Source organism: Aethalodelphis obliquidens, unplaced genomic scaffold, assembly GCF_003676395.1.
Source record: "Aethalodelphis obliquidens isolate GAN/ISIS:26980383/991018 unplaced genomic scaffold, ASM367639v1 scaffold33, whole genome shotgun sequence".
NCBI classification, from domain to species: Eukaryota; Metazoa; Chordata; class Mammalia; order Artiodactyla; family Delphinidae; genus Aethalodelphis; species Aethalodelphis obliquidens.
In genome coordinates, this window is record NW_020837977.1 from 21,241,495 (window position 1) to 21,268,578 (window position 27,084).

General features: G+C 46.6%; 1 protein-coding gene and 2 long non-coding RNA genes across 7 annotated transcripts in view; 1 reads left to right on the plus strand and 2 right to left on the minus strand.

Annotated features, from left to right (window-relative positions):
• PRKDC (protein kinase, DNA-activated, catalytic subunit) overlaps positions 1–15,900 on the plus strand; it is a 150,435-nt gene extending 134,535 nt beyond the window's left edge. For all 5 annotated transcript variants that reach the window (XM_027128143.1, XM_027128144.1, XM_027128145.1 and 2 more), the window contains 13 exons: positions 1,885–2,096; positions 3,027–3,114; positions 3,202–3,345; positions 6,757–6,961; positions 7,812–7,879; positions 8,365–8,585; positions 8,819–8,911; positions 10,923–11,012; positions 11,199–11,270; positions 11,351–11,552; positions 11,996–12,184; positions 12,781–12,920; positions 14,352–15,900. In XM_027128143.1, coding sequence (XP_026983944.1) covers positions 1,885–2,096; positions 3,027–3,114; positions 3,202–3,345; positions 6,757–6,961; positions 7,812–7,879; positions 8,365–8,585; positions 8,819–8,911; positions 10,923–11,012; positions 11,199–11,270; positions 11,351–11,552; positions 11,996–12,184; positions 12,781–12,920; positions 14,352–14,556 — 1,929 coding nt within the window. In that variant the 3' untranslated portion in view covers positions 14,557–15,900. The remainder of the gene's footprint in view (positions 1–1,884; positions 2,097–3,026; positions 3,115–3,201; positions 3,346–6,756; positions 6,962–7,811; positions 7,880–8,364; positions 8,586–8,818; positions 8,912–10,922; positions 11,013–11,198; positions 11,271–11,350; positions 11,553–11,995; positions 12,185–12,780; positions 12,921–14,351) is intronic.
• Positions 1–27,084, minus strand: LOC113631569 (uncharacterized). The gene is made up of 3 exons (XR_003437439.1): positions 26,787–27,084; positions 7,525–7,678; positions 1–621 (listed from the first exon to the last, which is right to left on the minus strand). It is a non-coding gene; the product is annotated as an uncharacterized LOC113631569 (long non-coding RNA).
• LOC113631568 (uncharacterized) lies at positions 17,834–26,645 on the minus strand. Its single transcript, XR_003437438.1, has 2 exons — positions 26,300–26,645; positions 17,834–20,811 (listed from the first exon to the last, which is right to left on the minus strand). It is a non-coding gene; the product is annotated as an uncharacterized LOC113631568 (long non-coding RNA).

Consider the following 27,084-nt stretch of genomic DNA (forward strand, 5'->3'; position numbering starts at 1 on the left):
GTCTTCCTTCAGGCGGAGGGGACTTGACCGAACTAACAGATGTGTTGTGTGGGGTGCGTGTGTTAATGGCTTTTCATAACCACTGAGTTTTGCTCCATCCCAACAACATGTGTCATTGAAAACCGTGTAAGGGAGTGTTCCCATGCACCCACTTTGCTCTGTGGGTGTTGACACGAAGGCCGTGTCTGAACGAGGACCGAGACGGGAGGAGGTGAGACCTCCACCCGGAGCTGGCTGCCCCTCAGGGCTGAGCTGCGTCTGTACGTCCAGGGGCCTTATGCTCAGGTCACTGTTCAGCAGCAAGAAAAGGGGGACGTTTCAGGTGCCATCCCCCCACACTCCACATCTCGGGAACCCCCAGGGCTCCTGCCCCACGTCCCGCTTGCCCGCTCTCACCCCATCCCGGCCTCTCCACTGGGGCTGCATTGGGGAAAAAGGGGAGGGTTATCAGAAAGCCTCCTTAGCGACTTCGTGGATGTTTAACTGGAAGACAGGGCCAGGCTTTGAGTTGATGACGTAATAGCTCAGAAGGGGTGCACAGCAGGTCTGTAGACGGTGCTGGTCGCTGAGCCCGCAGTCAGTTCTCTGTGCGCTTGGACAGGTGAGGGTTTTCAGTAGGTCCTACACAGGAGATTAAAGTAAATTCGGTATGAAATGCGGTACACATGCATTTTCCTCAAAGATAAGTAAAGAAATATTTCAGTAAGTTATGGTTCTTTTTTTCCCCCAAATCATACTTGTATATGATAAAAATAGCATTTTGAGTTTGTGTGGAAACGAACGGAGTGGTGGGTCGATGTTGTCATGACCCTTGAGATGGGCAGCTGGCCTTGCACTGAGGGCCCCCAAGCCTCCCGTCCTTCCTGGCTTTATACCAGCATTCCAAGTGCAGCGAAGTTTATCTTGAAATAAACACCTGGAAAAGCATTAGAGGAAAACCTGAGCAAAATCTGAAAATGGTCTTGGAGTTAAGAGACAAAACCCAGGAGCTATAGAGGAAAATAACTTGACGCTTCTATTGTTAAAAAAATGCTATATACAAAGTTAAGAAAAAAAACTGGGAGAAAAAATTTGCAACACATACTGGAGATGGAGAGCAGGCGTCTCCGCTGTCTGCAACAGACAGACTCGTAGCAAGGGGCGTCGCACGTGTGGTTAAAGCACGTAATGCAGGTAAACGCTGACTGCCCAGCCTCGCTAATGATGAGACGCGCAAATTAAAGTTAGGTATCTTTCACTTCTCAGATTGAAAATAGATTTTAAAAACTGTCAGATTGACAATAGATTTTAAAAATGGATCACGTCAAGTGTCGGAAAGGATTTTGGAAAGTAGTCGATCTACTACGCTTTTAGAAGTGGAAATTTGAAAAATCTTGGAGGGAAATTTAGCAATGTTTTTTACAGTTGTTAAAGTTCACATTAAAAGTAAAAAGGAATTTAGGAACTCATTTAGGAATTTCTCCTATGGGTATATAGCACAAGTACAAAGAGATAAACATAGGGTTGTGCATTGTAGTATCTGGATAGCAAAAATTGCAGGTACCCTGAAAGTTCATCATAGAGCCCTTGTGAAATGAAGCAGAATATGGTACAGCTGTTAAAAGGAATGAGGCAGATCTAAGAAAAGCCAGCAACAGCAAGTCTCCTCCAGGTCCATTCTTCTGAAGAAAGGGCCCACGTGCACACGCCCTGAAAAGGCCCAGAAGAATCGATGGTTCCCAGTGGGTCGGAACTGAGAGGGCTGAGAAGACTTTCTGTCTACACGTCTGTCAGTTTTTATAGTGCCGGTAGCAGATACAGCTATGTTTTGATACTGGACACAGCACACTTCTGTAAGGGAGGGCGCTGCATGTGCCGCTCATCACTCACTTCTTTCCGTTTCAGATTTCTTCCATTCCTTGCTGGCACTTCATCGGCTGGGTCAGCCACATGGTGGCCTTGCTAGACAAGGAGGAGGGGGTCGCCGTCCAGCGCACCGTAGCGGACATCGCCGACCACTACCCGCAGGCCATCGTGTACCCGTTCATGATAAGCAGTGAAAGCTACGCCTTCAGAGACACTTCTGCTGGCCATAAGAACAAGGACTTTGTGGCCAGGTGACACAAGAAAAATTAGGTCCATCCAACACTGAAAGGTTATCGAAACGTCTGTGGTCAAAGCAGACACAGGGACGCTTATGTGTGTCCTCAGATGAATTAGAGCTGCCGTGGAGGGCAGGAGGCCTAGATGTCTGTCTGTTGGGTGCATCTGCCCTGGTGTGTTATTTGCTGTAGAATTTATTTCCTTTTGTAAACACAGTTCATCTTAAAATGTTATTCATGAGATGGTTATGCTAACCATTAGTAATCTGTTGGTTGAGACGGACTAGATGAGATGCTTTTTGGAATCAGTTCCTGAAATTGTTCTGTAATTTAAAATCACCGGGAAGCCCCCCCTTCTTCGTTAAGTCAGTAAACTGCCCAGGTGTCCTTTTCGCTTCTTCAGTTGATTTGTAAGTGAGGACAGTTGCCAGAGCCGGCAGCAGTGTTTTACTTCAGAAAGAATACTTGGTAAATGCACGGCATTTTAGTTGCCCTTCTCTGTCAAGAGCTGATTTGCCTCATTATTTAGAGTGGGACAAGGCTGGGGGGCACAGCCCTCATCCCGGCTCGCTGATGGGCCAGCCGTGCAACCCACCCACCCTGTGGTGCCCTCCTGTGTCTCAGCAGAGGCAGCTGCCGCGTGATCGCTTCCTTAGAAAGAAAGAAAGCAGAGAGAAATGTTGAAAGTTTGTTGAGAAGCGGGGCCTTTTGAACTTGAGATCGTGGGCGCCAAAATGTTGAGAATTTGTTTTCATCTCATCTCTTGATACAGGACACACTTTGTGCTTCATCTGTTTTGGAGATAATTTTTAAATTGCTCCTTCCCTAGACTGTGTAGTTGGTTATGTATTGTTTTATATATAAATATAATTATATATACATAAAAATTATAGGCCTTGATCTTTGGAAGATGTTTGAGCACCTAAACCTGGTCATTTTTTGTAGGATTAAAGCTAAGTTAGATCGAGAAGGAGTGGTTCAGGACTTCATTAACGCTCTGGAGCAGCTCTCCAGCCCTGAGATGCTCTTTAAGGTAGCGTTAACAGCTTCCCGCACGTAAGACACGGGCTCAGTGCAACCTGCCTGCAGTCCAACTTGACGTGTCTTTTTTTCTGCACAGGACTGGACGGAGGACGTCAAGCTTGAACTAGAAAAGAACCCTGTAAATAAGAAGAACCTTGAGAGGATGTATGAGAGAATGTACGCGGCCTTGGGAGACCCACAGGCTCCGGGTCTCGGGAGTTTTCGAAGGAGGTTTATCCAGGTACGGGGGGGTGCAGCCGCTTGGTGATTACAGTCATTATGAAGACGAGGGCTTCTATTTGCTGGTGTGTTAATACTTCTGGTTTTAAAATGTCTGTTGAATTTGTAAACTTCCCTTAGATTTGTGTCTGTTAGATACTGATGGCGTGTGTTAGGTCAGACAGTGGCAAGTGGGGCACAGGTAAAACCTCAGGGTTTCTGTTACATTCTGTTCTTCATGGCCAGATTCTTAGATATGAAGGTTATGTGTAGTTTAATGTTTTTAATCCTCAGAGTGATTTGGGTATCGGACCAGGAAAACGTTTGTATTTGCCGCAGGTTGTAACCATTTTGTGAGCACTTAGTTCTGTCCAAGGCTCCGAGAGTTCACGGGGCCACCTGACACGTGCTGTGTGGACAGAGCTGTGGCGTCAGTGTGAGCTCCAGTTTCAGAGTTGCTCCAGACTTGGAAGGGAGAGAACGCACGCGGTGCTCCCCGCCTGGCCCCTCCCACCCCCGCCCCCCCACCCCCGGGACGGGGGTGGGCCTCCTCCGTCTGCACCTGTGTGCACCTCTCCTGCGTTTGTCACGCTGAGTTCGTTTTGACAATTTGGTGAAACCGCTTCTGTTCACGAAACCTCAAGAAGCTTTATAAAGAGCGTGTAGGAGCCCCGGTGCTCACCAGTCGCGCGTCTCTGGTGCAGAGGAGCGTCTCTGTCCCTTGGGGGTGTACCAAGTGCTTCAGCGAGATGTAGGTCACACGCCCTGCCGCGCGTGCAGTCACAGTGTGCGGTGCCCGAGGGTTCGCTGTTTTCCCGCCGCTCCCCGGAACAGCCCCGTCCCCGCCCCTCCCTGCTCTGCCGGCCCCCGGGGGCTCGCCTGCCCAACCTTCCGCGTGGACAAGTCCCGCGGGGCCCGGCTTCTTTCACTCAGCGGCACGCGTGCTGCAGCCTGTGTCGGTGCCTCCCCTCTGGGTGCTGGGGGTTGCTCCACAGCCTGTGTGTCCCTTGTCCACTGAGCGATGCTCCTGTGCAGTAGGCACAGTGACTCCGGGGCGCCCTCCTGAGTCAGACTCGGGGGCAGGGCTGACTCCACTCACCTCTGCCCGCGGAGCCCACCGCTGGCGTCTCTGGATACACGGGTGGGGGACGGTTCTGACCTCCAGAGGGAGGGCTGGGGGAGTCGTCCCTGCTTCGGGGAGCTTCCCTTAACTGTCTGAATGTGGGAACAGACAGGACTACCTGCTGCCTAACGTGTCCCGGGCTGTGTCTCAAGTGACAGTAAAACCCTAAACCTCGGCACGTACTGCATTTTATGACGCGTGTTCGACCCCATGTCCTATCAGGTCAGCCTCACAGCACTGCTGCCCAGTGACTGCAGGTCCCCGGCGGGCAACCCACATCCCGAGAAGGTACTGAAGGGCGGCGGGCCCGCGGCCACAGCGGGAACCGTCGGTGGGAAGGCGCTTGCGTCCGCCCTGTCCCCAGCTGGGGCCGCGCCAGCCTCTGCGGTCACAGCGCAGGAGCAGCCCCGGCGGGCAGCGGGCGGGCAGCAGGGATGGCGGCCTCAACAGGCTTGACGTGTGAAATCGGCCAGGGTCTGGGGCTCGCCAGGCCTTGTTCTGAGCCACGCCGCTTGTGCTAAGCACGTGGCCGGCCCAGGGCCAACCGAGAGGGCGGCAGAGGGGTCGCCGTGAGCTTCCTGTGGAGGGGGGGTGGGGGCCTGCCTGTTGGCCCCACCCTGGAAACCGCACCCTGGCGGGCTTTGTCCCGGCCAAGCTCAGCCCTCCGCGCGCCCAGCAGGGCCGAGCCCGGCAGAAGCCTCCCTACAGCTGCAGCCGCGGTTTGTCCAGAGCTTGCTTCCTAGTACCCGGGACAGTCCATCTGGAACTTTCTGCTTCGCACCAAATCAGCACACAATTTGCGTCGGTTAATTCAAATATTAATCCGCTAAAGCAGAACTGCCTCAGGTTTCAGTCTAGGGGGCCCTTAGGGGCGTTGTGCCGTCTGGATCAGTGCTGGTGCTGGTTATGCTGGGAAATGCGGATTGATCTTTCCCTTCATTCTAAGGATTGCAGACTGTTTCTATACTTTCAGTCCATTTATAGACCGAGGAAGAACTGTGTTTTATATATGTTAATTTTCCTGTAGTGGATTGTCTAAAACAGAGCTTATATTTCATTTATACCAGGCTCATGATGTGGGGTTAGTTCTACATTTGGGAAAACATTTCTAATTAAAGATGATCAGGTGAATCTTGACACCTTAGGTCACTGTTAGTAATACTCTTGAGTTTTGTTTCTTGTTCTTTTAAAATTTTTTTTTTTTTTTTTTTTGCGGTACGCGGGCCTCTCACCGTTGTGGCCTCTCCCGTTGCGGAGCACAGGCTCCGGCCGCTCCGCGGCATGTGGGATCTTCCCGGACCGCGGCACGAACCCGTGTCCCCTGCATCGGCAGGTGGACTCTCAACCACTGCGCCACCACGGAAGCCCTTGTTTTTTAAATTTTGATATCAGGGTTATAATTTAAATAAATATTTGAGTAGAAACTAATACAAAGAATGATTTGATATATTCCAGGATAGGGAACTTCTAATAATAATCGCTTCTAGAAATACAACTTACCCAAATGCTATTTATACTGGTTCTTGATCCAAAATAATGGCTTGAAAGACCCTCACTAAGGGAAAGTGTTTTTTTCTTATGTTTTTCTCTTTGCTGCGAGGAAGAACTTCGGGCTGTTCATTTTTTAAAAATTTGTTTATTTGTTTTTGGCTGTGTTTGGGTCTTTGTTGTTGCGTGCGGGCTTTCTCAAGTTGTCGTGAGCGGGCGCTGCTCTTTGTTGCGGTGCGCGGGCTTCTCATTGTGGTGGCTTCTCTTGTTGTGGAGCACGGGCTCTAGAGTGCAGGCTCAATAGTGGTGGTGCACGGGCTAAGTTGCTCCGCGGCATGTGGAATCTTCCCGGACCAGGGCTCGAACCCGTGTCCCCTGCATCGGCAGGCGGATTCTTAACCACCGCGCCAGCAGGGCAGTCCCTGGGCTGTTCATTTCCATTGAATTATGTCCTTTATTTTGTACTTTGTTCCTACTTACTCCCATTGTCATGATGGTGCAGATCAGCAGCTGTACAACGGACACAGAGGTTAAAGGATTTCCCCATGTATTTAAAGCCCTTATTAAGAATTTATGCTCAGAAGTCACCGCTGACTGTCATCCTTTCCATCTTCTCAAAGGCGCACAAAGACAAAAACAAAGGCAGCCTCCTGTGCTTTAAGAGAGTTGAAACATTCAAGGAGAGTGAAACTGTCAGTTAAAAGTGCAGGAAAAACCCAATACCACTTGAGCCCCTGTTTATTATGAAGATTCGTGAGCCTGGAACTTTTTCAGAAGTTCAGCTAAACATTAATATTTCAGGTAAATTATCATTAATTTCAGGCTTTTGGGAAAGAATTTGATGAACACTTCGGCAGAGGAGGCTCTAAGCTCCCTGGCATGAGGCTCCAGGACTTCCGCAGCATCACCAGCTCGCTGCTTGGGAGGATGAGCAGGGCCTCGAAGGCGCCAGGGAACCTGAAGGAGTGCTCGCCCTGGATGAGCAGCTTCAGGGCGGAGTTCCTGAGGGCCGAGCTAGAGGTTCCTGGTGAGTTCACCGCGCGGCGGGGGTGGGCAGGAGGGTGCTTGGAAGAGAGTCGTGCTGCAGCCGGCACTTTTGATTCTGAGATGGTGAAATCGGGATCTTGACAGTTTTCTTTCTTTAAAAAGAATTTTAAATTCCACATATTTTTCATCATTAGGAAAATCTATAATTACTGTGAGTAGTACGCTTATTAAACGTCTAGTCATATTCCTGGTTAAGACAAGCGCTCAGACGTCCACCTACTAATAACGGTAGCTGGTAATGTCCTCCGAACCTACCCGCGCATGGTAGGAACTGCAGCATCTGAGAAGTGCAGTAAAACGCGGTGTGGCTGCACACGGCTTTGTGGGGTGTGCGCTGGTCCCACCTAAAGCAGCAAGATGATGGTACATGACGTGCCGGTAGGAGGGACGCTAGAGTGGCACTGAGGACCTGCCCTGTCTTCACCGTGGAATTTGCCAGACCGAGTGTTTCACTGTGGTCACTTAGGTCCTTATTCCAGTGGGGAGAAAGGGATTTGGAGAAACAGTTTCCTTTGTTGTTATTAACAGCTGCGCATCACATACCATGAGTTTCAAAAAAACCACTGAAAACAGAGCCTCCTGACATGCAGCTTGACTCCGCTGGAAACAGCACGGGTGTTCGCCCGGGGCGCTGCTGTCCCTGTTTGCCTTTGTCTGCTCCACCCGAACGGGAAGCGGCGTCCACTAGCCTGTCAAACTGAGAAATGGCAGCATTTAAAAAAATACGTCCAGTGAAAACTTGGAGTTATAACTCCCCTCCTGTTAGACCAGTGGGTGTGTTTTAAATGCAGGGTGCAGCCTCTGAGTCAGGCTTCTGTGGTTTGTCCCAGGTCAGTACGACGGCAGAGGGAAGCCGATGCCCGAGTACCACGTCCGCATCGCCGGCTTCGACGAGCGGGTAGGTGCTGGGCGTCAGCTCCTCAGGTTCCAGGAGAGGCAGCTCACTCCCCATGTCGGTCTCAAGCGCACGGGGTTCTCTGAGGGTTGTGTTACGAGTTTTCTGATGGGAATTTACTGACCTTAATGTTTCCAGTCTTCCAACATCAGTCATGTTGAAGGACCTAGTGAACTCGAAGAATAAACTGTGTGTGTGTGTGTGTGTGTGACAAACGTGTGAGCCCTAAGTCCTGCAGCGAGTGGACGTGTCGTGTGTGGCTTGTCCCCGAGGACGCGTGTCTATAAGCTCTTCACTTGTCACCGGGAACCGGGCACCTCTTGGCACTGCAGCCGGGCAGGAACAGGGACCAGGAGACTCAGTGCCCTCGCTTGTCCTTTGCTCTGTTGCCCTCCTGTGTCCCTGGAGGGCGTGCCCCAGGCCTCGTCTCCCCTCTGGTGATGAGACCCGGGCCCATCTGAAAACGCTGTTTCGTTTGACCTTTAAAGGTGAAAGTGATGGCCTCGCTCAGGAGACCAATGCGCATCGTGGTCCGCGGGCACGACGAGCGCGAGTACGCCTTCCTGGTGAAGGGCGGGGAGGACCTGCGGCAGGACCAGCGCGTCTGCCAGCTGCTGCAGGTCATGAACGGGGTGCTCGCCCGCGACGCCGCCTGTGGCCAGAGGGGCCTGCAGGTGACCACCTACCGCGTGGTGCCCATGACCTCCAGGTGCGCAGAGCCCCCTGCGGGCGATGGGGGCGCAGGGGGCACAGGACCGGAAGGGGTTTTGTTGGGAAGGGGAGGAGGGGGTCCCGTGACGGTTCGGGTTCTAGGTGTCACGGGACAGAGGCCAACAGCACAGATGCTGCTCAGCCCGTGATGTTCATCCTCGTGGAGAAAGGGAAGAACTGTGTTCTAGAGAAGCGAGGGCAGGGGTGTTCATGACTGTTCTCTCCGTTCAGGTTGGGGCTAATTGAATGGATCGAAAGCACCTGCACCTTGAAGGAACTCCTTCTGAGCAGCATGTCACGGGAGGAGAAGGCGGCCTACACCAGGTGACCTGGAGTCCCAGGGCCCTGCCCCGGCCCTGCCCGGCCGCCCCAGCCCACAGGTCACCTCCACCCCGCCTCCAGGGACCTGAATTTTCAGGCCCTTTCATTGGCGCCCTTGGCCGCTACCTGGCCTGTACTTTAATCTGCCTCTCCATGGGTGAACAAAGGAAATGGAGTCCGGGGTTCTCAACAGTAGTTGCATATATTTTATCATAATTTTTAAAAAAGGATTAACTTTGGGGAAGAAGACTCTTTGAGGAAAATAAAACAGTAAGGTTAGCAGCTAACATTTAATTATACATTTTCTGTGGCACTAGTCTCAGTTCTTAATGTGTATGAAGTCATTTATTTCTTACAAAAAGCAAGAAGGTGAGTATCGTTGTCACCTCTGTACAGACGAGGCAGCTGAGGCTGGAGAGGTGAGGCTGCCCCGGCCTGTGGGGGGCGCAGGTGGGCGAGTAGGTCCAGGTCATGAATCAGGTGCTTTTTCTGTTTTCCTTTATCCTTTTTTATTTTCCAGGTTTCCTACGATGAGCATGTTATTTTTCAATCAGGAAGTTTTTTAAAAAATTTGTTCCTTGTTCTGTAAAGAAAACTAAGGACAGCATGGCTTACAGCCGTTTTGAAGCAAGGGTTGGCACGTTTGGGGGACCAGCGTTAGGCTGGCGGGGGAGGAGATTCTCCTTACTGGACTCCTGCCCCTTCCTGAGAGCACCTGCGCGGGGCCGGTGTTCTCATCGGTCACGCTCTCGTTCCTGGACAGTAGTTGCTACGTGGGGCAGTGTTTACCGTTACTTCCATTCACTTGAGTCTTTTGCCTAAAGTTGTTCCTGCTGCCCCTGCAGCACCGGCACTCTGGGGCCAGGAGTCCCCCCTCTCGCTGTGCTTGTGCTGACGCCCAGGGGGCCCGAGCCACTCGCACAGGCGACCTTCCCGGTTCCCACGGCCCCCGCCCGCCGCCTCCCACTTGTAAGATGGGAGGCTGGCATCCGGTAAACACAGGTGTCCAAGGAGTATAAAGTGCTTTTCACATATGGAATTGTATACATTACTTCCCACTACCTTTTTAAAACAAGGCACTTCAAGCCCCCATTCCTAAGATCATTGCTGTTTTTTTCTTAATTTACATGTTGCAGTTTTCCAACCTAAAGACTTTTATCCGGTTGAAACTAGGAGAGAATTTAGATGGAAATGGAGTGGTCTCTTTGTGAAATTAATGTAGTAGCAACTCAGAAAAGATTCACCTTAAGGGATTCAACTACTAAGTAACATATTGTGAAGTTGTTCTGTCTTTAGTGATTATTATTATTATTTTTTTTTTTAAGGAAAACTTAAAACTTTTGATGCAGACGCAGAAGTGGCTAAACATACATGTGACACAGCGTTCCCACCCGCCCCCACACTGCCTTTGCCTGTGGAACATTATGGCAGACAAGCTTTTCAAACTCAATTCAAACCCATCGTCATTTAGGAAGATACTTTTTGGCACTCACTGTGGATTTTGTCTGTGTCTGCATACTGGAAATGGTTTAAAAGAAAAAACAAGCGTGGCAGTGTTTAATGACAGAAGCAGACAGGCTGTCTTCAACAAGTAGCTTGTGGTCATTTTGCTTCTTTAGTGATTTACGTGCTTTAAACAAGTTGCATGTGGTGCTGTCCTGCTGCGAGGGGTCCCGCCCAGGGTCAGGCGTGTGGGACCCTATGCCTGCGTCGTCAGCTCATCTTGTTCCTGTGTGTGAAGTGGGACGTTTATTGTATCTGGTGGTTCTGCGCCTGAACTTTTGAACAGGAGATAGCCATGGTTCTTGAGGAGTGATTAAGAATGGATAATGGTGTGTGGAAATCCTAGACCCAGAGTAGCCGGAGTTCAGTGCTAATATTAAATATGATTAAAGTCACGTTTATTTTCCCTGACTCTTCACTACTTTTCAGTGAATTCCTGGTGATGTTTGCCTCTGAAATCAGCAACCCTGGACATCTTCCTAATGCTGATTTCTCTTTCCCTACTTGTTAGTGATGCCTGGGCACCAGCGTCTGAGTATAGAGACTGGCTGAGGAGGATGTCGGGAAGGTGTGACCCTGGGGCCTACGCGCTCATGTTCAAGTATGTGTTGCACCGACCAGTTCACTCTTCTCAAAGTTGCGTATTCACTTTTGTTTCTTAGCAAGTGTTGCCTCAGATCATCAAAATCTAGCTGTTATCTGATATTCGAGCTTCAATATAACAAAGAGGTTTAAATTTCCAGTCATGAGACGTTCTAATCGGACATTTCCTATTATTAAATCATAGGGGAGCTAGTCGCACTGAAACAGTCACATCTTTTAGAAAAAGAGAAAGTAAAGTGCCGGCCGATCTCTTAAAGTAAGAGTATTCCCGACTTTGCTCACGGGGGCTGGGGGCAGAGGGCAGAGGGCAGAGGCCACACGGCTGTCCCCCTGCAGGCGGGCCTTCCTGAAGATGAGCACCGGCCCCGAGGCCTTCCTGGCTCTCCGCAACCACTTTGCCAGCTCCCACGCTCTCCTGTGCGTCAGCCACTGGATCTTGGGCATCGGAGACAGGCACCTGAACAACTTCATGGTGAGCTTGGAGACGGGCGGCGTGATCGGGATCGACTTCGGACATGCTTTCGGATCAGCCACCCAGGTGAGTGTGCCCTTCTCCGCTCTGGGCTGGAGTTGCCCTGGGGCTTTGCGACCGCGACCGCTCTGCATACAGTCGGTTTGCATGGTCATTGATGTTGTCATTCTTGTGGAAAGGGAAAATCTCAGCTGTGTTTCAGCCTTGTGCAGACAGGTTGTGGAAGGTGTGCTGATAGATTAGATAATCGGAGCTAAGAGAAACGTGATCCTGTAAAAAGGTAGGAGGTTCTATGAAGCCCCGTTATGGAAACATCCTGCGTGGATGTGAAGCACACCCTCCCTGACATCAAGCTCCGAGTCTCCGTCTCCATGGCCGTGTCATTGCTCGTGGGCACAGTGACTTCACATCTGTGTGGCAGGAGCTGGTGTGCTCCCCACGCGTGAGCGACAGCCGTGGAAGGGCCCTCCCTCGCATCCACTGCTTCTCACACGTCCTTTTCTCTGTAGTTTCTGCCGGTCCCTGAGCTGATGCCTTTCCGTCTGACTCGCCAGTTTATCACCCTGATGCTACCACTGAAAGAAACGGGGCTCGTGGGCAGCACCATGGTGTGTGCGCTGAGGGCTTTCCGCTCGCGCCCAGACCTGCTCACCACCGCCATGGACGTGTTTGTGAAGGAGCCGTCCTTTGACTGGAAGGTGCGGTGGTCTCTTCGCACTTTGTGCCTTTGTTACAGCGTGCCTGTGATTGACCCACATCTCCTGTTACCTGGTGGGAATGTGTCGCGTTGTGTTGATTACTAAAATACTTACTGTTTTGTACAGCACTTTCTCAGAATGAACACTTGGGATCATTGGCTTGGCTTGAAAAGCAGATGAGACGTTCCTTTTGTTTGGAGGAAACTGACTTGAGAGTATTTTTAACCCTTTGGTGATGGTGGGTTTGGTTTTTCTGAGACAAGTTTTAGTTTAAAATCTGTTCCACACACAGTCCTCCTTGATCATAAAGACAGATCGTGCTTTCTTAAATCTCAAGGGTTCTTCACGATACTGCCCCCCAAAAGGGAGCACAGCAATGGCAGCCTCCACAGGGAGGGATCCTTTAAGCCTAAGGGTAAGACCCTCACGGTCGTGGTCACTGTTATCTGTGCTGCCGTGAGAGTGCATAAAAAGCTGCGGCGCCCTCCCCAGTCAGAGATTCTGTTTATTTTAAGATCGTTACTTGTTGAATCTGTGTGAATGTGATCATGTATACTGTTAAGCAGAGAAAAAAAAATCATGTTCCTTTCCTTTAGAATTTTGAACAGAAAATGCTAAGAAAAGGAGGATCATGGATTCAAGAAATAAATGTAACTGAAAAAAACTGGTATCCCCGGCAGAAGATACATCATGCTAAGAGAAAGTTAGCAGGTGCCAATCCAGCAGTTATTACCTGGTAAGACGTTATTTGTGGAAGAAACAAACACACACCAACACACTGGCGTTTCCGGAAGAACCAATGAACACCATATGTTTATCCTCGGCCTGTGGTGTCGGCACTGACAGATGGAGGGCCACGGCCTGAGGAGGCCGGCCTCTCCACCGCCCTGCAAGGTCCTAACTCTGGAGCCCTTCCCAGTCTGCCTGGGGTCCCTGCACCGCATTCCTAGACTGTTGCATGAATATCTTTACCTGCCCGAGGAGATTTAGGTTTTAAACTTACTCTTGTCCTTTTTCAGGACAAATGGGACCCTGGCGGCATAGCCCCGAGGTGCGGAGAGCACGGTGGCGGCTCATTAACAAGTGTGCAAATCGGGTTACCGTTAACACAGCTTTCACATTTTTCTGGTTGAGGTCTAAAACAAACAGGAATTTGTAGAAATGATTCACAAGAAGGAAAAAGAGTTGGACTTTCCCATTTAATTAACAATAAAAGGCTGTCTGTGGTCAGCTGTTTTTCGACAAAGGTGCCGAGACCATTCGGTGGTCTTTCCAACAAATGGCAAAGGAATGAAGGTGGAACCTCCACCTCCCACCACATACAAAGTTAATTCAAAGTGGATCAAAGAGCTAACTGTAAGAGCTAAAACTGTAAAATACTTAGGAAGAAACACGGGTAAATCTTTAGGACCTGGGATTTGGCAGTGACAATTTGGCACTCTTAAGTATAACAGGAAAAGCACAAACAAGAAAAGGAAAAAACAGATAAATTAATCAAAATTGAAAACTTTAGTGCTTACCATCAGGAAAGTAAAAATACAGCCCACAGAATGGGAGAAAACATTTGAAAGTCATACAGCTGCTAAGGGACTTGTGTACAGAATACATAAAAAACCCTTACCGCTGAATAATAAAAAGACCACCCAATTAAAAAATGACCATAGTACCTGAACGGACGTTGCTCTAAAGAAGACACACAGATGGCCAACAAGCACATGGCAAGATGCTGACCATCATTAGTCATCAGATAAATGCAGTGGGATTCCACTTCACACCCACTAGAACTGTTGGAATCAAAAAATGGAACATAGCGAGTTGTTCTGAGGGCTGGAGAAGTCGAAGCCCTCGGTGTTTCTGCTGGGAAGGTAAAATGCTGCAGCCACTGTGGGGAGGTGTGGCAGTTCCTCAAAGAGTTAAACGTGGGGTACCATAGGACCCTGCGTTCCATTCTGGGTACTAACCCAAGCGAAGTAAAAGTGAGTCCACACAGACACGTGAAGACAGGCGTTCCCAGCATCCATCACGTTCTGGTTTCCTGCAGATCGAATCTCTTGGCTTTAAGGTTATGAGCAACAAAATATTCTGCGTGGTGAGAGGGAATGTCTGGTTTGGACAGGAAAAATCGTGTGTGGTTTGTGTCTTCATGTTTGTTTAATCTTTTTTCCAGTGATGAGTTACTTCTGGGCCATGAGAAGGTGCCTGCCTTTGAGCATTACATCGCTGTAGCGCAAGGAAGCAGAGATCACAACATCCGTGCCCAGGAGCCAGGCAGTGGACTTTCAGAAGAGGCCCAGGTGAAGTGCTTGATTGACCAGGCAACAGACCCCAACATCCTTGGCAGAACTTGGGAAGGGTGGGAGCCCTGGATGTGAGGTCCTGGGGAGTCAGCAGAGAAGGGGCATGCGTGTGGAGAAAGTGTCCTAAACTTTGATCCAGGCAATCAGTGGGCTCATCGTCCCGAAGCACCAGAGTTGTATCCCGAGTTTAATCTAGGTCATGATGAAGAAGTGAATGCTGGCATGGGTGAATGACTAGGCCATAATCATAGGTCAGGTTAGGGTTAAAATGGATGTAGAAGGGCAGACTCGTGCAGAGCACGGAATCGAGAGCGGAGCAGATGGCGAGTGCTGTGAGCGGACCGAGAGCCGTGGGAGTTCACTGTGCACGTGAGCGTCTGCGACCTGCCTCACGGCACCATGGAAATCACACCCGGAAGACTTCGTCCCGGAGACTCTGTGAGAGTCACATTAGCAGCACAGGAATAAGGTCAGGCTATGATTATGGCTTATTACATTTAGAAATGATTGTATTTGACATTTTAGGATATTTTTGTAGGTTTTTCCCTTTCACATTTTTCTCTTCTAGTTTTGACATTTTATGACAGAACTGTTCTCTAGAAGGGAAAGTGTTTAGGGGAGGGAAAAACCTTGGTCTCAGCACTCACTTTTGCTACTCTGATCACAACGGGAAGGTGGATGAAAGAGCTTTGCATCCCAGACTCAGGAAAGCTTCAGAAATTCCAAGTATGAAAGTAGGGATAGCACTAAGCATTCGGGTTCTAGGAAAATAAAAGAAATCCCTGTTTGAAATGAATCCTTATTTGGAGATAAAACATGCGTTCTAGAGCAGCCAGACCAAGTTACAGAAGCAGCTTCCTCTGCACTCGAAGGGCCTCTGTCCCCACCCGGAGCCGATTTCAGGTGGGCTTTGAGCTTTTTGTTACTGTTTTTTCAAACATTTCTAGTTAGAAACTCTTGTATGATTTTGGGAAATAGTAAGTCTTAAGACTAAGGAACATTAAAAGTTTTTTTCCCAAAGTAGTGTATAGCTTTTATGCAGTTTCACAAGCAAACACTTCATCTTATAATTATTTCATTGTATTGCTTGACAAACTTATTCTGATAGATACAGGTTGAATGCATTATGGCATTAATAAGAAACGTTTATGGGGACTTCCCCAGTGGTCCAGTGGTTAAGACTCCATGCTTCCACTGCAGGGGGCTTGGGTTCGATCCCTGGTCAGGGAACTGAGACGTCCAGCATGCTGTGCAGCGTGGCTGAAACATTTAAAGAAAAAAAAACAAAAAAATTCCAAGTTCCCTTAGGACGGGACGCCTACACACAGCTTCCAGTCGACAAAATAAAATCGTGGGGAAAGAGTAAAGATGTAAACTGTAAACACTTTCTAAAATAAAAATTATTTCATCCACTTGCAAGAATTTTTGAAGTGCTGTTGATGACCAGTAACTTCCGCTAAGATAGGTGTTTGTGAACTTTGAAATATTGTCTGTATATTGAAGTGACAGCACAGCTGTGGGGTTTGTACTTATTCTCTTTGAACATCATGAAATTGAAGAATTTAAGGACTGGCTTTTCAAAAAAGCAAAGGCCATTGGAATTTTGATAGGGATTGCACTGAATCTGTAGATGGCTTTAGGTAGTTTTGCTATTTAACAATATTAAGGCTTCCAGTCCATGAACACAGTGTCTTTCCTTTTATTTGTCTTTAATTTCTTTCAGCAGTGTTTTGTCATTTTTACTGGTTTTTGATGTTTCTACTTTTCAGTTTCCTTGTTTAAATTTATTCTTAGTATTCTTTTGGATGCTGCTGTATATTTGTAGATATTATGTATTTACAGAGTTTCCCAGTTTCCGTTTTGGATTGTCATTGCTGGTGTAGAGGAACACAGCTGCCTTTGTGTGGTGATCTTTTCTCTTGAAACTTTGCTGGATTAATTTATTAGCTCTAGTACTTACTTTGTGTTATCTTTGGGACTTTTCGTATACAGGATCATGTTGTCTGTGATAGAGACGGTTTTACTTCTGCTTTTCCAATTTGTATATTTTTTCTTTTTTTCTTGCCTGATTGATCTGGCTAGAACATCCAGTACAGTGTTGAATAGCAGTGGTGAAAGAGGGCATCCTTGTCTTGTTTCTGATCTCAGGGGAACGTTTTCACCTTTCACCAGTGAGTGTGATGTCATCTGTGGGTTTTCAGCAATGTCCTTTGTCGTGCTGAAGAAGTTCCCTTCTAGTCTTAGTTTGCTGTGTGTTTTTATCATGAAATGGTGTTGAATTTTGTCAAATACTTTTTTTGCATCAGTTGAGATGAACCTGTGTTTTTTCTCCTTTGTTAAAGTTGTATATTACAACATTCGATACTAGATTTTCTTTTTAATTTAATTTTTGGCCGCGTTGGGTCTTCGTTGCTGCACGTGGGCTTTTCTCTGGTTGTGGCGAGCAGGGGCTACTCTTTGTTGCGGAGCACGGGCTCTAGGCACATGGGCTCGTGGGCTCTAGAGCGCAGGCTCAGTAGTTGTGGCGCAGGGGCTTAGTTGCTCCGTGGCATGTTGGATCTTTGCAGGCCAGGGCTCGAACCCACGTCCCCTGCATTGGCAGGCAGTTTCTTAACCACTGCGCCACCAGGGAAGCCTGATGCTAGATGTTGAATCACCCTTGCAGTGCTGGGACAAATCCCACCTGGCCATGGTGAGAAATCCTTTTACTCTGAGGTTGGATTCCATTTCCTCGTATTTTGTTGAGGATCTTTGCATCAGTGCCCATAAGGGTTATTAGTCTATAATTCTCTTATGGGGCCTCTCTGTCTGGCTTTGGTATCAGGGTAATGCTGGGTTCATAGAACGAGTTCGGGAGTGTTCCCTTCTCTGATATTTTCTGGAAGAGTTTGAGAAGGATTGGTGTTAATTCTTTCAGGGTTTGGTACAATTCACCAGTAAAGCCATCCTTTTCTTTTGGGGAGGTTTTTTCTATTACTGATGAAGTCTCTTGTTGCAGATCTCTTCAGATTTTCTATTACTTGAGACAGTTTTGGTAATTTATGTTTCTAGGAACTTTTGATAAGTTGGCATTTTTATTTCTGTAAGGTAGATGATGTCCCCACTTTTTTTTTTTTTTTTTTTTTGGTGGTATGCGGGCCTCTCACCGTTGTGGCCTCTCCCCTTGCGGAGCACAGGCTCCAGACGCGCAGGCTCAGCGGCCATGGCTTACGGGCCCAGCCGCTCCGCGGCATGTGGGATCTTCCCGGACTGGGGCACGAACCCATGTCCCCTGCATCAGCAGGCGGACTCTCAACCACTGCGCCACCAGGGAAGCCCCCCACTTTCATTTTTGATACTAGTTATTTGAGTTTTTTTTTTCTGAATCAGTCTGGAAAGAGGTGTGTCAATTTTGTTGAGCTCTTCAAGGCACCAATGTTTGGTTTTGTTGCATCTCTTTTTCTGTGCTCTGTTTTATCTGTGCTTCTAATCTTGACTATTTTCTCAGTTTACTGGCATTGAGTTGAGTTTGCTCTTCCTTTCCTTAGTTCCTAAAGGGGTAGCGTTAGGTTACTCATTTGCAATCTTTCTTTTTTAATGTAGGCACTAAAGTGTGGTGAAATGAAATTTATATTTTAAGGCAGGACAAGAAAGATTTAAAAATTCTTCTTGTGTGTGTGTCCAGGTCTCCTCCATGCCCCCCTAACATGCAGTGTGTGTCGCATTGCACATTAACCAGAGCTCCTCAAAGGCGGAGCGGCCGCTCAACCACAAAGATCACTGTTCCTTTCCTTCTGATGCTAGCAGTGTAACTTCTTGAAAGAATAGCACTCTTTCCCAGCTCTGTTGGGGTCACGGTGACACGCTGCTCCTTTGTACGTGCTTACCTGGACTATGTATTGTGGTGACGTTTCTATAAAATACCAGTATGTCATTGTTATATACACGATCCTTCGTCTCAAAAATGTCTGACTGTGCCTTGGATTTCTAAACAGGTGGAACAGTTCTCAGAATCCTCAGTTTGGCTTGAATAAAATTCCCTTTTTTCTTTCTTCATTTGATTGTTGATTGAATTTTTGTCAACAAGTCTGACCATTGTTTTTGCTACATTCCTTAAATTTTGGTATGCTGTGTTTTTGTTTTCCTTTGTCTCAAAGTGTTTTCTAATTTTCCTCGTGGTTTCATTTTTGATTTGGGTGTCTTAAGACTATGGTGTTTAATTTCCACATATTTGGAATCTTTCACTTTTCCTTCTTTATGGATCTCTAGCTTTATTGCATTTGGTTAGAGAAGATATTTCGTAAGATTTTAATCTTTCTTAATTTATGGAGACTTGTTTGGTGGCCTAACATGTGGTCTATCCTGGAGAATGTTCCAGTGCACTGAGAGGAGTGTGCTCTGTGGTCGTGGGTGGAGAGTTCTGTGCGTGTCTGTTAGGTCTGGCTGGTATGTGGGGTTCAGGTCCTCTGTTTCCTTATTCTTCTGTCTAGATGTTCTGTGTGCCCAGTATTAAAATTGGGGTGTTGAGGTCTTCAGCTGTTAATGTAGGTCTGTTTCTCCCTTCAGTTCTGTCAAACTTTGCTTCCTGGATTTGGGTGGGGGTGGGTCCTGCTGTTTGGTGTGTGCATCTTTATAACTGCAATGTCTTTTTGATGGATTGACTTTATCAGTATATAATGCCCCTTTTTGGTCTCCTGTAACAGGTTGTGACTTAAGAGTCTATTTCCTGATACTAGTAGCCATGCCAGCTTTCTTTTTTTGTTTTGTTTTCATTTTATTTTATTAGTTTTTTAAACATCTTTATTAGAGTATAATTGCTTTACAATGGTGTGTTTGTTAGTTTCTGCTGTATAACAGTGAATCAGCTATATACATATCATGCCAGCTTTCTACTGGTTATTAATGCGTGGAAAACATGTTTCCGTACTTTCAATCTGTTTGTGACTTTGGCTCTAAAATGAGTCGCTTGTAGATAGTATATAATTGGCTTATGCTTTTATAATCCATGTTGCCAGTACCTCTGGTGAATTTAATCTGCTTAAATATAAAGCAACTTCTAAATTAGGGAGTACCTATTTCTATCTTATTTCCATTTGTTTTCTACGAGTTTCATCTTTTCCCCCCAATTTTTTCCAAAACTGTTTCCTTTTGTGTTTGATTTGGTTTTGCTAATGTATCATTTCAATTCCCACCTTCTGTGTGTTTTTAAGTTTTTTCTTAGTGGTTATTCTGATGACTATAATTAACATCCTGAATTGATAACAATATAGTTTGAATTGATACTGGTTCCAACAGCTTCGCAAAAACCCTGCTCCTGTACAGCTCTGTCCTCTCTCCCACTTGATGCTGTTACTGTTGCCATCACAAGTTACATCTTAGAATACTGTATCCCCATTAACATTAGATTTATAATTAGTTTTATGCACTTGTCTTTTAAATCATATAAATAAAAAGAGAAGTAACACACCAAGATTTATTTATATAGTTACGAGATTTCCTTAAACACCCAGCACCAAAAAGATCTCCTCCCGCACTTTGCAGGTTGGTTTTGGGCTGCTCCTTCAGTGCTCAGCCAGGCTGCCTGCGACTCCACTCCAGCTTTCACCTTAGAGCCCAAGGAGTGGTGTAAGTGTCAGTGTTGTCAGTACTCTTCTGAGCTCGTGTCAGGGTTTGGCGTGCAAATGCACTAGGCAGCCTTTGAAGCCCTCGTTCCCCCAAGGACCCTCCTCCGTAGCCTCCTCCCGTCTAGGTGGTTGTTCCGTCTGCTGCTCGCCCCAGCTGCCCGTGGATAGCATGGGTAGTCTTTAAATGCTTTTGATTCGTGCCTCCTGGAAGTGGCTGGAGCTGAAAGAGCAAAGCAAGGGAAGGCTCTGTGCCGGCCCCTCAGGTCACTACCAGACAGGTCAAATGCACAACGACATTTGTGCATTTAGAAGAGCAAGGTCCCTATGGCCACCCCACCCCTTGTGCCCAGAACCGGCAACCCACACCAGGGGCATGGTCTCTGCTGGCAGCTGGGAGCTGGGGTGGCAGGCAAGCACAGAACAGTGCTACTGCACTCACCGAGTTTTCCCAGCACCTTCCCCTGGTTTCTGTAAGTATCTGATCTGAATCCAGCATTCCAAAGACGTTGGTTCTGCCATTATTCTGCCAGCTTGTTGGTAGCTTCAGTGGAGGTACTGATTCTCAGAGGGCCCTACTCTGCCTTCTCCATGACATGGCTCAGATGATCTCCTCTGACTCATGGTTGTCAGGAACTTGCAGAGCTCCTGTGTGGAACTACTATTTGCAGATCCCTGGGCAAGGCACAGACGTGCACTGTATGAGAGGCCAACCACGAGGACTTTCCAGCTGAGAAGGGAAGGCGATGTTTGTATATAAAGGTCCGCAGTGTACAGTGAGAGAAACAGCCCCCCAGGGCGCTAGGAAGAGGCTGCCTGTGGCCAGGCCCAGAGGAGTAATGCGCTACAACAGCACTGCTTGACACCCACTTCGTGCAGTGATGGAAATGTTCTGAATCTGTGCAGTATGGCTGCCACATTGGCCATCAAGCCCTTTAGATGTGGCTGATGTGACTGAACACCTGGATTTTAAGTTATTTAAATTATAGTTGATTCTTTTTCTTCACACTAGTGACGTTCTGTAACATCAACACAGACACTGAACTGGTGAATACTGAACCAGTGCTCCAGGGGGAAATAGTTTAGATTATTGGGGGCCTCTGGTCACAACAGTCTCATTGACTGATCAGTACATAACCTTGTGTTACGTGTGTTATTTATTGTCGTGCTGTGTGTTACATCCCTAGGACTGGCCGACTTTATAACTGGAAGTTTGTACCTTTTGACCACTCACCCGTTGTGCCCATCCCTTGATCCCCACCTCTGACAACCACAGATCTGTGTGTGTTTGACATACGAGTTTGTTTTGTTTCGTTTTACATGCCACATACAAGTGAGGTCATACGGTTGTCTTTCCACGTCTGACTTATTTCACTTAGTGTAATGCCCTCAAGGTCCATCCGTGTTGTCGCAAATGGCAAGATTTCCTTTTTTATAGCTGAATAATATTCGTGCACACACACAGTTTGCCCTGCTATCCGAAAGTAGAGCGTTCCTGTGAAAACTTTCCTAAGCAAAATGGTATAAAGAGAAGAGCATCCCCCGCTTTTCTGAAGTTCAAATTATGCCGCTTTTACAGAAGTCCCACATTAGTACCTGTTTTCACTAACCAAAAGAAATCCAAAGAAGATTTTCGCCTTTATGAAAAAAGCCATTACTGTACTGATGTAAGTCTTTTGTAAAAGCAAAGTGGTATAATGCAAACTTTTGGAAAGCAGGGAGTACCTGTACCACTTTTTCTTTATCCATTTGTCCATTAATGGGATATTCCATGTGTTGGCTATTGTAAATAATGCTACGATAAACACGGGGGGTGTGTACGTCTTTTCAAGGTAATGTTTTATTTCCTTTTAATAAATACCCAGAATTGAATTGCTGGATCGTATGGTAGCTCTGTTTTTAGTTATTTGAGGAAGCTCCATATTGTTTTCTACAGTGGCTGCACCAATTTACATTCCCACCAGCAGTGCACAAGAGTTCCCTCGGCCCACTTTAAACTGTATTGTTTGTTCTTCTGCTGTTGAATTGTATGAGTTCTTTACATATTTTGGATGTTAGCCCCTGATCAAATATATAATTTGCAAATAACTTCTCCCATTTGGTAGGTTGCCTCTTTTTTTGTTGATGGTTTCCTTTGCTGTGCAGAAGCTTTTTAGTTTAATGTAGTTTCACTTGTTTATTTTTGCTTTTGTCGCCAAATCCGAGACTGCTGTCAAGGAGCTTACCACCTATGTTTTCTTCTAAGTGTTTTATGATTTTAGGTCTTAATATTTGAGTATTCAATCTACTTCAAGTTAATTTTTGTGAGTGGCGTAAGATAGGTGTCCCGTTTCATTTTTCTTATGTGTTTGTTAACTTTTCTCAACACTACTTGTTGAAAAGACCTTCCTTTTCCCATTGGACATTCTTGGCTCCCTTATCAAATATTAGTTGACCATATATGTGGGGGGTTAATTCTGAGGTCACTGTTGTGTTCCACTGGTCTGTGTGTCTCTTTTTATGCCAGTCCCATAGTGTTTTACTTACTGTTGCTTTCTAGTATACTTTGAAATCAGGAAGTGTGATACATCTGGTTTTGTTTTTCTTTCTCATCACTGCTTTCACTATTTGGGGTCTTTTGTGGTTTCATACAAATTTTAGGATCTTTTCCTTTTTCTGTGAAAAATGCCATTGAGATTTGTATAGAGATTGCATTGAATGAATGGACGGCTTTGGGTAGCGTGAAAATTCTAACGATATGAACTCTTCCAACTGATGAATGAACACAGGATGTCCCTCCACTTGTTCGTGTCTTCTTCGGTTTCTTTCAGCAAAGTTATAATTTTCATTTTCATTGTACATCTTTCATTCACTTCCTTGGTTAAATTTATTCCCAGGCATTTTATTGTTTTTGATGTTTCATTCTCAGTGTATAGAAATGAAGCTTATTTCTATGTATTGATTTTTATATCTTGCAAATTTACTGAGTTCATTTATTATATCAGTAGTTTCTAAAGTTGAGTCTGTGGGGTTTTTAATAGATAAGATTATATCACCTGCAAACAGTGACAATTTTGCTGCTCTCTTTCAGATTTGGATAGCTTTTCTTGGTCTTGCTTGATTCCTCTAGCTAGGACTGCGTTGAACAATTTGTGAGAGTGAATACCCTTGTCTTGTTACTGATCTTAGAGTAAAGGCTTTAATTTTTTTTTATGCATTGAGCATAATTTTGGCTGTGGGTTTACTGCATATGGCTTTTATTAGGTTGCGGCTTTTTCCTTCTACCCCCAATATGCTGAAGCTTTTTACTATTATAAAATGATGCTGTATTTTGTTAAGTGCACTATCTACATCTGTTGAGATGATCCTGTGACTGTTCCCTTTCATTCTGTTAATGTGGTTTTATCACATTTATTGATTTGTGTATGTTGAACCAGCCCTGTATCCTAGGGAAAAATCTCACTTGATCATGGTTTATAATCCTTTTAATAAGTTCTTGAATTTGGTTTGCTAATATTTTGTTGAGGAATTTTGCATCTGTGTTCATCAGGAATATTAGTCTAGAGTTCTCTTTTCTTGAAGTGTCCTTATCTGGCTATGGTATCAGAGCAATGCTGGGCCTCGTAGAATGTGTTTGGAAGTGCTCCCTGCTCTTCAGTTTTTCAGGAGCGTTTGAGAATGGTAGGTGGTAATTCTTCGCTAAACGTTTGGTAGAATTCTCCAATGAAACCATCTGGTCCTGGTGTTTTCTGTATTGGGAGATTTCTGATTACTCATACAAGCTCCTTACTCATTATTGGCTTGTTCAGACTTTTTCTTTCTGGTTCAGTCTTGATAAGTTGAATCAATCTAGGAACTTACCCGTTTCTTCTAGGTTGTCCAATTTGTTGGTGTATACTTGTTCTTAGTAGTCCCTTATGATCCTGTGTATTTCTTTAGTGTCCATTTGAATTTCTTCTCTTACATTTCTGATTTTGAGTCTTCTCCCTTTTTTTCTTAGTTCCACTAAGGATTTGTCAATTTTATCTTTTTGGAAAACCAGCTCTTATTGATCTTTTCTATCATTTTACTCATTTCTATTTCTTTTATTTTGGCTGTGATCTTTATTATTTCCTTCCTTATGTTAACTTTGCTCTTATTCTTCTTTTTCTAGTTCTTTAAGGTATAAAGTTGTACTGTTTATTTGTGATCTTAAAATGTTAATATATGCATTTTTAACTAAACTTCCCTCACTGAACTGCTTTGGCAGTGTCCCGTACTTTTGGGTATGCTGTTTCCATTTTCATTTGTTTTGAGATAATCTTTGTTCAGGAGTGTGTTGTTTAGTTTCTACATATTTCTAGATTTTTCAGCTTTTCTCATGTTTTCGATTTCTAGTTTCATACCATGGTGGTCAGAAAACATACTTCATATGATTTCAGTCATCTTAGGCTTTCTAAGACTTGTTTTATGCCCTGTCACATGATGTCCTTGAGAGGGTACCATGTGCCATTGATAAGAACGTATCCTGCTGCTGTTGGATGGAATATTCTAGAGGTATCTATCTATCTATCTCTTAGGTCCATTTGGCTTAATGTTTGGTTCAAGTCCATTATTTCCTTGTTGAATTTCTTTCTGGGTTATCTATCCTTTGTTCAAAGTGTGGTACTGAGGTCTCCTATGATTACTGTATTATTGTCTGGTTTCCCTTCATTTCTGTTAGTATTTGCCTAACATATTCGGGTCCTCCCATGCTGGGTGCGTACATACTTTATACTTACGACTGTTACATCTACTTGATGGATTGATCTCTTTACAGCATTTACAATGATGACCTTCTTTGACTCTTGTTACCATTTTGTCATAAAGTAAGTGTTTTGTCTGATAAGAGTATAGATACCCTTGTTTTCTTTTGGTTTCCACTTGCACAGAATACGTCTTCCTGTCCTGTCACTTTGAGTCTACATGCGTCCTGAAGGCTCAAGTGGACTCTTGTAGGCAGCATACAGTTGAGTCTTTTTAAAAATATATCCAGCCACTCGGTGCCTTTTGATTGGTGAGTTCAGCCCATCTGCATTTAGAGTATTTGTTGATATGTAAGGACTTAACTCCTGCCACCTTAACATTTGCTTTCTGGTTGATTTGTATTTCTGTTGCTTCTCTCCCGGTGCCCCGCGCACCCCCCCCACCCCCCGCCCATCTCTGCCTACCTTTGTAAATTTGTTATTCTCTGTGGTGGTATATTCTGTTTCCCCTTTCTTTCTTTGTCTTTTGTGGTTACCATGGGGCTTACATAAAACATCTCAGAGGTAGAACAGTACATTTTAAGCTGCTACTAGTGACTCGAATCAAGATGCTGAACGAGGACACAGAGCTCCCCTCCCCTCATGAACACATCAAAAATGCATCTACATGTGGAACAGCTGTCACTGAAAACTAGCTGGAGACTGGCAGAAAAAGACTCCTGTGCAACCCAAGTCTGTAAGAAAGATCCCCATGACTCTTCAGGTGGGAAGGGAAGAGACGTGATCAGGTGACCTGTGCCCGTGGGAGGGGACTCAGAGGAAAAGGGAGATTCACTCGGGCAGACACCCTCCCTGGGGAGTGGGAAGTTGGAGCCGCCTATTGGGTGCCCAGCCCTGGGGTCCAGCAACAGGAAGACGAGTCTCCTTGGCTGGCTGGAAGGCTGTGGGAAGCCTGGAACTCTGCTGGTACGGAGTGCATGGATTTTTACTGGCTCCCAAAGCTGGGCAGAGACGGCAGATTGAAACTGCACTGCTGGCTGACTGGTTTCCTGTGACCAACCCAGTGTGCACCCCAGCCTGAACCAAGCTAACACTCCAGTAGCATCTGCATTGTGTTGCAGCTCCACAATGGAGTGAGCGCTGCCATGACCAAGGAAGAAGCCTGGCCACAAACTGCTGTGGTGGCTCAAACCCTAAGTGGCATCTGAGCAGGGAAGGGGCAGCCATTACTGGCAATTGCACAAGGCGCAGCGCATCAGACGCAGACCAGATCTCTGACGGCAGCCAGACCACACACCCCATGCCCTGGCCCTTGCCAACCGCCCCCCCGCCCCCCCCCGCCACACACACACACACACACACCAGCCCCGCTTGGTCCACACTGGTCCCCTCCGGGACTGAGGGTACCAATACTGGGAGGGGAAAGAGCACCCAGTGGGAGCTGAGCCAGCGCAGGCCTCACCCCACCCCTGGGGCTCCAGCTCCAGCTCCTCTGTCTCAAGCCCCACCACCTACCAAGTTGACAGCTGCTAAGCACACGGTGAGAGAGTACATGGCTTAGGTTCCAGTCAAATTCAGCTCCCCCACCAAAGCCACTGGACACACACAAACTGTACCAGGGGCGCGTCCCACATAAAGACACCTCTTCAAGACCGCCAGAGGTAACCGTTTCACCTAATTTAACAGAGACAGAGAGAGATGAGCAAAATGAGCAGAAGAGTTTATCTCAGTTGAAAGAAAGAGCAAGGATTCAATGCATCAAGAGCAAGGATGCTAACAGAGATTGGTTCAAGACGGCAGAGTAGAAGGACGCACGCGCACTCACTCTCACGAGAGCACCGGAATCACAACTAACTGCTGAACAATCATCGACAGGAAGACGCTGGAACTCACCAAAAAAGATACCCCACATCCAAAGACAAAGGAGAAGCTGCAGTGAGACGGTAGGAGGGGTGCAATCATGATAAAATGAAATCCCATAACTGCTGGGTGGGCAACTCACCAACTGGAGAACACTTAGACCACAGAAGTCCACCCACTGGAGTGAAGGTTCTGAGCCCCACGTCAGGCTTCCCAACCTGGGGGTCCAGCGCCAGGAGGAGGATTTCTCAGAGAATCAGACTTCGAAGGTTCGCGGAATTTGATTGCAGGACTTCAACAGGACTGGGGGAAACAAGAGACTCCACTCGTGGAGGGCTCACACAAAGTAGTGTGCGCATCGGGACCCAGGGGAAGGAGCAGTGACCCTGGGGGAGACTGAACCAGACCTACCTGCTAGTGTTGGAGGGTCTCCTGCAGAG